Source organism: Leptodactylus fuscus, chromosome 7 (genome assembly GCF_031893055.1).
Source record: "Leptodactylus fuscus isolate aLepFus1 chromosome 7, aLepFus1.hap2, whole genome shotgun sequence".
Lineage (NCBI taxonomy): Eukaryota > Metazoa > Chordata > Amphibia > Anura > Leptodactylidae > Leptodactylus > Leptodactylus fuscus.
The window spans coordinates 110,210,778-110,221,151 of NC_134271.1; the positions used below are offsets into that span (position 1 = coordinate 110,210,778).

The following is a 10,374-nucleotide window of genomic DNA, read 5'->3' on the forward strand; positions in this document are numbered from 1 at the left end:
TGCACCTACGTGGTAGATATGTTTGGATAATGGGGCTTAAGGAACAAATAAACATAACACATAAGTGAAAATATATTAGATATTTAATGTTACAAATTTATATAAAAAATATCAAATCTTGTTAAATGTTTAAATAAGGTTCTGTGTGTTTTTGCCATCTGGGAAAGTCAACCCCCCTTTTATAGGATAGGGAACAATTTGCAGACCACTTTCATCCCCACTGATTGGATGGGTTATTTCCCCTTTTTCTTAATGGTGGTTGAACTGAATGCACACTGCTCCATTCATTTCAATTCGATTGCCAGGGAAGAAGTACAACACTCAGCTACCTCTGGTCCTCCCATTGACGTGAATAGAGAAGTGTACACATTGCCCCACCATCAACCCAATATCCTGGATTGGTGAAAGCCTGAGTGAACACATGCCAATTGATCTCCAACTCATTTCCTATCTTGTGGCTAGGGTATAACTTGCCCAGATGGGAACACTGTTGATACCTCTGTATGTAAGTGCATACAAGAAAGAAGAAACAAATACCCAATCTACCAATGCCAAACAATTGCAAATGTAAGTACAACATCAGGAAATCCTAGCTTTATCATAGTATGGTATTGGTATAGTTGTGACTTTCATGAATAGCTGTTATAAATAGGTTTCTTTTGGGGTGAAAAAATAGGATAAACCTGTAAAAATGTGTAATATTAACTCTTTGTTATTAAAGGGGCTGCCCAGGCTTAAGCAGGTCTACTGTTTGAGATACCCTCAAACAGTAGACCTACTTAAGCCTTGGCAGCCCCTTTAATAACAAAGAGTTAGATCAAGTAAAGCAGATTTATATACAGTCCTATTCCAAGGATGTGGGGAATTGGATGCCATTGCTTACTTACATATGTCATTACTGGCTGATCTGGATAGAATCTGGGCCAAAAAGAACCCAAATTGAATAGATAAATAGTAATTAGGGTTGAGCCGATCTTGAGATTTCAGGATCGATTTTAAAATCCGATTTTCGATCATTTTCCAGCCGATCGCGACCGTGAAATTTGCTTGATCGCTGATCTTTTCCAATCCCGATCGCTCAACCTAATGTTAGCTTTTCCCACAATGATTGGCCAGTAGCTAAGCATTGTGGGAACTAACGTGAGACCTTGATCCCGCCTAAAAAGATCGGGATCATTATTCCAATCGCGATATTTGCTCGATCGCCGATCGGAAGCCGATCCTGATCACTCAACCCTAATAGTAATGTATATAAATGTAACAGAAGTCAATGGAGATCTTGTAGGACTGTGTTCTTAGCTACCATTAAGTGTAATAGAAAGTTGTTGATTTCCCTCTTCCCACTGGCTATGGCTTTCCCCTTACCTGCACCCTGTACAATACTTAGAACATGTGACTATAACTTTGCAGTGAATTTCCATGATAGATGTACTGAGGACTGCCCAGCTGTACTAAAGTGATATTATATATATCGGACCCTAGCGGATGGTCGCCATTACTTGTCACTGACAACCACTTTGCTATAAGCGAAACAGAGCGCAAAGTGTGATGCCAACCAATCATAAAATTCGCCTTGATATGACCCAGTCAGCGACTCGTAGCGAGCGCCATATTATGGATGGCACGTACATACTGATACACGGGGCACGCCAACGTTAGAAGGTGGAGCCGCGCTTATGCGAGACGACGAGTTACGCCGCGCGTCTGACGTATTTCCTGCTTTGACGTCATGACGTCAGTACTGCACGTTTTCTATATAAGCCTCGGCTGCCCTGGTTTCCGCCTTTTCCCGGTCTCTTTAGAGCCGACGGACTCAATCCCCTTCCATCCTCCGCCGGTGGAGCGTCCCCAAACAAGTTCTAATCATGACCGAGCAGATGACCCTTCGGGGGACCCTTAAGGGTCACAATGGTTGGGTTACCCAGATCGCAACCACCCCACAGTTCCCGGACATGATCCTCAGCTCTTCCCGGGGTGAGATACATGTGTTTACGTAGGCATTCTATTAAAATATGGCCGTCGTACGAAAAGTTCTTCTATGTGATGATTGTGTATCTGTGTGTGTGCCGTGCTGCTGGGAGTAATAGTTGTGTAGAATCCTCTGCACTGTGCAGGCCTGTGCGGCCTCTGCTCTGCACACTTGTGTGGCTGCTGCATAGTGGCTGCTTCTCTGTGTATCAGCTATTCATGGAAACTTTGCTTATGTATTAGACTGTTGTGATGTGTCTGTGTATACGTTGTGATCTTGCATTGAATCTCTAGATCTTATTTGATTCCTGTATATTTGTGCACTGTATGCTGGATCTCTGCCCTTATACTAGGTTCAAACTAGTGGCAGCATGTCTTGTCGGAGGTCCACAACAACATATAGTTGGCCCACTCCATCAGTGGGCACATACGGGGTCTGATGGACCCCTTTACCTGCAGTGGAATCTTCTCTAACTTGTCTGATGTTGCAAAATTAACTCTTTTCTCCTTCCATTCTAGACAAGACTGTCATCATGTGGAAGCTGACCCGTGATGAGACCAACTACGGTGTCCCTCAGCGTGCCCTGCGTGGTCACTCCCACTTTGTTAGCGATGTTGTCATCTCTTCCGATGGACAGTTTGCCCTGTCAGGTTCTTGGGATGGGACCCTGAGGCTGTGGGATCTTACCACGTAAGTTGTGTGGGTTCGGTTAAATCCTGAGAGGGAGAAGTGTGTTTGTGTGGGCACTCATGTGATTGTTTTTCTGTTAGTGGCACAACCACCAGGCGATTTGTAGGTCACACCAAGGATGTTCTCAGTGTGGCTTTCTCCGCCGACAACCGTCAGATTGTGTCAGGTTCCCGAGACAAGACCATCAAGCTGTGGAATACTCTGGGAGTGTGCAAGTACACAGTGCAGGTAAGGAAGATGCACCCCTCTGTATGGTGATATAGCACGTATTTGGTCCTTGTGATTAGATGACTATGCTGAGTGTTCCCTATGGGAGCAGCATCATATAGGCTGACAATCCTGCAATTATGATGGGACCATAGTAGTGGCAGTGGAATGCCTGCCCAATGTTAGATTTACACAGTTTGTACTTACAATGCCTTTCTATCTTTAGGAAGAATCTCACTCTGAATGGGTTTCTTGCGTTCGTTTCTCACCCAACAGCAGCAATCCCATCATTGTATCCTGCGGATGGGATAAGATGGTGAAGGTGAGTCAATCAGGGTTTGTGTTTTTTTTTGGGGGGGATGGGTTTAAACAGACAAAGCTCTATTCTTAAGACACCTTCGCATTGGGCTGATTGGAAACATATTTGACCAATCATTGCCCTCTGTAAATTTGCTTACGTATTCTTATACAAATGGGCAAACACTTGTCTTCTGTGGGCTCGAAAATATTTTGCAGTTCATCTGTTTTAAGAGGATGTGATGCTGTTCACATGCTAATAGTTTGTCCCCCACAGTACAAGGATTCCTGCATATACATCAAAGCTTAGCAAGCCTTTGGTTGTTTTGCTGGCTTCACTTCCTGGGTTGTCAGTTGTCCAGAGGTTTCTGACTTCTAGAGACTATCTGCAGCTAACTACAACAAAATCCCGAGTTTAGGACCTGCAGATGCATGAATGTCCGTAAACTATTAGTGTGTCTTGCAATGTCCTGACTTTGGATATTCTCATTTCAGGTTTGGAATTTGGCTAACTGCAAACTGAAGACCAACCACATTGGCCACAGCGGCTACCTGAATACAGTCACTGTGTCCCCTGATGGGTCCCTGTGTGCTTCTGGAGGCAAGGTGAGGAAACTTGGGAGATTCTTGACCATGATTGGTTAGACTACTGCTGTGTTTTCAGACTTTTTGGTTTCTATCTGCAGTATATTTTTAGAACTAAAATTGTATATTGATGCCAATGTTAACATTTTTTGCATTATGGTTGGGTATTTGTAAGAAAGTTTCTAGTAATTTGTGGATGTAAATACTTCGTGGTAAACTTCTTTAGTCAGTGGATCAGATAAGTGGCCATTGTGGACATTGCCAGTGCCATGTTGGGGTTGCAGAGTTATGAAATAAGATTGTTGGGTAATGCTAGGGCTACACGGGGAGTTTTGGATGTATTAAGATCAGAGATGTGCAGCCAGTCATAATCACTAATCATGGTGAATATAGTTGCATAGACGTCCATGGGAGTTGAATTTCTAAGTCACTACAGCATTCACCATCTGTAAATGCAATGTAGTAGTTGACCACGTTGCTGTGTTGTCCTAACCTAAATGGACTTTAGATGATCATTGGGCAGAAACTTAAAAGGGAGTCTGTCATTAACAAAAACACAATTTTAACTAATGGTAGGTTGGAATCGCCTTTTAAAAGACTATTCTACTCCTACCTTCCGTACTTTGCTTTTCTCTGGTGTTTCTGCAAAATTCTGTTTATTCTTATGCAAATTAGGATCACAGAGCATCAGGGGCGTTTCCCCAGTGTTTTGAGCACCCCCTGCGTCATAACTCTCCACTGTCCCTTTAATGTTCCTGATCACTTGCCTCCTCCACTTGACCGTTACTTCTGCCATACACAGGGATCATGCAGCGTTGTATGCATGTAAAATATCGCGCATGCACAATTGGTTCTGCCACTTCGGGTTCGGGCAGAGCTGACTGCATATGCCTGAGCGGCCCTTTTCTGGTGGTCTTTCTACATGACCGTACTGAGCCTGTGCAGTACGCTAATGTAGTTCTCTTGAGAACTTAGGCATGTGCAGTTGGCTCTGTCTGAACCCGAAGTGGCAGAGCTAATTGCGCGTGTGATATTTTACATATGTACATCACTGCATGATGCCTGTGACAGGTAGTTCTGGCCAAGAGGAGGAGGGGAGTGATCAGAAGCATAAAAGGCGATGGAGAGTTATGATGCGGGTGCTGCTTAGTGATCCTAATTTGCATAAGAGAAGAAACTGAATTTTGCACAAACGGCAGGGAGAAGCAAAGAATTAAAGGTTGGCGTAGAATAGCCTTTTAAAGAGTATTCCAACATGCTGTTAGTTAAAAATGTGTTTTTCTAATGATAAACTCCCTTTAAATGCTGTTTTCTGCAAAGTTTTCAGAATTGGTCTGTGTATACTACAATAGGGATAAAGTGATGAGTGTTTGCAGATGATCCAAGAGGTGCTGATCTCCAATGGGCAAAGTGATAAGTCACATTTTTATCACACATTTAGATATTTGCACACATATTGCTGGGGATGCATACTAATGTGTAAGCAAACGCGGCAAATTGTTTTGTAGTTTTTGAAGCCAAAACTAGGTGTTTATCATGAAAGAGGTGACTTTGTGGTCTCAAATTGATCCCACACAGGTCAGCTGTTGCAACAGCCTCTGGAAGTTGTTAGTGGATGGGCAGCATGTTCCCATTAAAGTAATAGGAATGGTGTGGCTGCATAGAAGTTCTTCCATGGAGTTGCAGTGCTGATCCTATTACTTGGGTATTAGCAGAGCTGCCCAATGACCAGCAGCACCTGGAGACTTCTACAACAGCTGACCTCTGTAGGGTCTGGGTGTTTTGGATCCCCAAAGATCACATGCTATGACCTATCCTGTGGTTAAGTCATCTGTATGAAAAGTTAATTTGGGGCTGCAGAATTCCTTTTCCACTGTTTCCACTTACAGAATTCACCCCCCCCCTTTTTTTTTTTACTTCAAAAACTGCATTAGAACAGATCTATGGCCTTACCCCAGGATTGGATGCCTTTGGTACTTGCCCATCCCCTTTTCCTTGCATATTGTGCCCTAATTTTCTTTACCTAGTACGTGGTGTGGTACTTGGCACAATGACTCTACTTGCATGCATCATGATATATTTATGGATTGTGGCATGGTATTCTTGAGGAAACAATGCTGAATAGTCCAGTACAAATCAGTATATTGTTTACTGGTTGTGTATAATACTTGTAGTGTATATATTACTTGCTTGTATACATTAGGAGGGCCAGCTTGAAGTTTAATGGCTATGTCAGAGCAGCTGATGCATGACCTCTGTGCTTTTGTGTTTTTTTCCTACATCCTAAAACAATTAGCCAGTATTTAAATGAGGTAACCTGATGTATTCCACTTACTAATTTGCCTCTTCTGTTTGTAGGATGGACAAGCCATGTTGTGGGATTTGAATGAGGGGAAACACTTGTACACCCTGGACAGCGGAGATGTCATCAACGCTCTCTGCTTCAGTCCCAACCGCTACTGGCTGTGCGCTGCCACAGGGCCAAGCATCAAGATCTGGGTAAGTTGTTCTATCTCCACGCTCTTATGTCTGCCAATGACACGTGGCTTTACCCAATCATGTAGTTGGGCTCATTAAAGGGTGCGTTCTTGCAGTGATGTTTTCTAATGCCAACTGATGCTCATTGCTGAAAATCAGAGGCTGTTGCTGAGCAATATGTGACTTAATGGGATTGTTGTAATGTTCTGGACTTCTTGCTTACACATCTCCTTCTTTTGTAGGATCTGGAGGGCAAGATCATTGTAGATGAACTGAAACAAGAGGTGATCAGCACAAGCAGCAAAGCTGAACCCCCACAATGTACTTCTCTGGCTTGGTCAGCAGATGGACAGGTAATGACCTTTTTTATTCAACAAATATATATAATGTTCCCCTAGTAAATATTTTTAATACAGTGTTAAATGTGTTCTCCAGTTACAGACCAATATCAACCATTTTCTGACCTCCATTGTTTTCTGTTATGTCATACAGCAGAGCCCAGTGGCAGTGCCAGTTATCAGTGCCTGTACTGATCGCAGGCACTAATGTCCAAAACATCTGTCAAAGCTGACTGAAGAGCTGTTTTCCCGTGAGCGCATGGGGTGGATTGTTGGCCCTTGGAACAAGGTCTAGGGGCAGCAATCCATTGTAACGATATCCAGGAGCCTAATGTAGGCTTCCCAGGCTTATCACTGTATTGCTTGTAAGCAGAATGAATGACAGTAAGCAGAGAATGAGGAAACTATATGGAATTGATACAGAAAGTATATTGGAAAATTGTAGAACTTCTTACACAAACAATACAATTTGTCTCAATATTGGGCTAAAAGTGGCCAACCCCTTTAAATCTATGTCTGGTTCTCATGTTATCCATTGCTTTTTTTTACAGACACTCTTCGCTGGATACACAGACAACTTGATCAGAGTCTGGCAAGTGACCATTGGAACCCGCTAAGATATTTTCTGGAAACAGGAAAATGGAGACATTTCAGTTGTAATGTTACCACCTGATGCTGCTTGTGCAGTATGGAGTCTTCTCTTATACCAGCCTATGACTCTAATAAAACTTGCTATAAAACTATACAGCCTGTGTTCCTGTATTGTGTTATGCTAGGACCGTTGATGAATTATCCTGAAATACTGGAGGACAAGGGAATTGTAATGGTGTGGTGTAATGCACAACCCCTTTCAAATGTCCTGTCTTCAGAGATTGTTTGGGGTGGACCTGGATGTGTGTATAAGACAAGGTTTGGCTGCAGTAATATGACATTTGAAGTGCAGTTTATTTACAAAGTGAGGAGTGTGGGTCCAAAAAGAGTGCTTTTCAATTGTACTGCGTTGTGGTCCAGATGGACGTGCACTGTCATTCATTTTATTGGGAGCACCAGAGATGGGCAATCTCATTGAAGTGAATAGTGGAGTACATCCATCCTGACCGCTGCTCTGTTCAGAGTGCCACTAAATGCTCCTTTTCTCCTGATCAAAGGGAGTCTGAATGGTCAGCCCCCCACTGACTTGCAAGTTAACACCTATTCTATATACAGTACATAAGAGATGACTTCAGGTTAGGATACTCCTTTTGAGTTCCTTTTGCTAAGGCTGGATCTGAAGAGGCAAACTAGTTTACCAGGCATACATCCTCTGCATCCTGATGTTTTATTAGTCATGTCTGGTTTTTAGGCATAATTACAAAAGCATTAGTTTGGAGAATGATTTTGAATTCATTCACGTTTCGGCTCTCTTAACATGTTGAAGGCTCTTCTGTGCAGATTCTATCTGACTTATGGTTCTTCCCTTCAAAATGACCTCCACCTCAGTGGAACCTGAATGACTCAATTGCAGATCAATGGGATATGTCAAGTGCTGGTCATCTGTTGTGATAGAGTTGGCACTGCATCATGGTTTCTGAAACCAGGTAGATCAACAATCTAACCTGTCCTGTAGGTGTCGTTGCAATACCTTAGAACACTGTAGTTGATATCTTTGTGGCACTTGTTTGCCATTGTCAAAATGTGAATCGTCTGTTTTGCAAAGGCCAAAAATGGGAAATGGTGCATAGCTGTCCATCTGGGTCATTATTTAAAATCTATTTTGAACTGAACCTGCACATCACTGGTCATGGGCTGGGAAAGGAAGACCCCTGCAATCTGAGACCGCTTACAAGAAAACCTCAGCACTTCTGTGAAAAGAGGAATGTGGCTGCAATGGGTGACTTGTGCTAGGGCTGGTGCGATTGACCGAGTCGCAACTAATCTGGCATTTTACCTCGATTAGTACGAAGGGCAATTTAGGTAATAACCCTCTTACAGTATGACTGTTGGGTAATCTTCACAAGACTCTTTTGAGGTTCATCTGGCAATTTTGTTCAAACTGAACATTTCCAAATCATAACTACTATACTCTGCGATCTCTTCAGACCCCAGAGTATAAGCGGTGGCCAAGGGGAGTTCATTAACCCCCTCCCATTGGTGGCATTCTCTAATTTTAATTTGACTCCCCGTTTTCTGAACCCCATAACTTTATTTTTCTGTTGAGCCATATGAGGGCTTAATGATTATGGGACAAATTATTCTTTATAATATAATTTATTTATTTTTAATTCTTAAAAAATAAATCACAATGGGGTGTTGGAGAAAAAGTGCATCTGTGTGTGACTTTCTTTTGGGCTTCATTTTTACGGTGTACATTGTGAAGCCAAAATGTCACCTATTCTGTTTTGGTATGATTCTGGGGATACCAATTTTTTTACAACAAAAATTGAGAACCATTTTACTTGGCTTGAAATTCTCCTACAGCAATAAGGTTGTGCGGCCAATTCACATTTCTATCACACCACGATGGCCTTCATCAGTTCTGTCTTGATGACTGTATTTTTCTGTTGTTGGAGGTAGTTTCAACATGTCACCTATCTAGAGCTCATGAGCACCCCACCACCATGTTGTAGTTTATGTGCTTACATTTATATGACTAAGACATGTCCAGGATGAAAAGGTCAGAGTACAGCCTGTTTATTCAGCATATTACTTTGTGCCATATTCCACTATTACTATTACAGATTATATTCTAAATGAAATTATGTATTTTGTGAAATTAAATCATGAATATTTCCAGATGGCTGATGACTAAGAGGGCAGCACCCAAGATCCAGGGCCCACCACCTAAACTAAAATGTTCTACCATTTTCTAGCACTTCAAGATCTTAAACTTCATGGGTGGTTCTTACAAGCCGTGACTATACAGTAGTATTGAGAAATCAGATTTGTTGAGACACCGGGGCAAATGGGGATGAAGATGGGAAGAGTGGGAAGTTTAGGGTGGACAGGCAGAGATCTAGATAACTTTTAGGAAAAAGGGGTAGAGTGAGGCTAGTCCTGACCTGGACCTTCCCAATAAATTAGCAGATGAGGAGGAGACTCAGTTGGTACAGATAGGGTAACCTGTCACAAAGGCCGGGAAAACAGTTTAGTCACTTCTCTGTGTTTGTCAACCCAATCCACGATAAGTTGAACCCAGAGTATTGGGGAAGGGGGGCTGTTGAAGACTCAACAACCATAGTGTGCGTTGGCGCTAATGACTGGATTCTGAGGCGGCTTCCCGTGTCAAAATCCGGTCCAAAAAACCCTGTGTGAACACAGCCAAACACTGCTATCATAATACCTGGGGGAATATAATGATCGTTGGGCTGTGAAAGATGAGGGAACATAAACACTTATCTCTCCTGTGCTCCAGAAGGCTTCGGGCCTGTTTGGTGACGTCCCAAATGTCACATGGGCCGTGCCTATGTCATTATGCGTTGCACCGCAGGCTCAGCACATGTAACGTCTGGGCCATCATTGAACATGGCCAAAATCAGCAGGGACTGCGCTGGAGCCCAGGAGAGGTAGATAAGTGGGGTTTTTTTTTGTTTGTATCCTCCCTAGGTCTTTTATCATTATACTCTGGGGTCTGAAAAGACTCCAGAGTATAATATTTGTTCATGGGTGTCCACGATGGGGGTATAATACTGTGTGCAGGGGCCACTATGGGGCATAATAGTGTGTATAAGGGCCACTATGGGGAATAATACTGTGTGCAGGAATGCAGTTTGTGTGCGTGTATGTTGGTCGGGGTCAGAGGGGGCCCCATGTCAAATGTTTGCCTTGGGGGTA

At 42.9% G+C, this 10,374-nt stretch overlaps 1 protein-coding gene across 1 annotated transcript; it reads left to right on the top strand.

Moving 5' to 3' along the window:
- The first annotated feature begins 1,772 nt into the window (after positions 1 to 1,772).
- RACK1 (receptor for activated C kinase 1) lies at positions 1,773 to 7,307 on the top strand. The gene is made up of 8 exons (XM_075282714.1): positions 1,773 to 1,974; positions 2,488 to 2,659; positions 2,740 to 2,887; positions 3,093 to 3,188; positions 3,659 to 3,769; positions 6,107 to 6,247; positions 6,469 to 6,579; positions 7,116 to 7,307. The coding sequence occupies exons 1-8, from the start codon at positions 1,866 to 1,868 to the stop codon at positions 7,179 to 7,181; spliced, it is 954 nt and encodes a 317-aa protein (XP_075138815.1). The 5' UTR covers positions 1,773 to 1,865; the 3' UTR covers positions 7,182 to 7,307.
- Positions 7,308 to 10,374: the final 3,067 nt, after the last annotated feature.

Excerpts from the sequence above, each read along its gene's own strand:
- RACK1 (XM_075282714.1), top strand. The coding sequence starts at position 1,866 with ATGACCGAGCAGATGACCCTTCGGGGGACCCTTAAGGGTCACAATGGT. Across the intron at positions 2,660-2,739 it reads AGGCTGTGGGATCTTACCAC|TGGCACAACCACCAGGCGAT; the intron begins GTAAGTTGTGTG and ends TTTTTCTGTTAG. Across the intron at positions 6,248-6,468 it reads GGCCAAGCATCAAGATCTGG|GATCTGGAGGGCAAGATCAT; the intron begins GTAAGTTGTTCT and ends CTTCTTTTGTAG.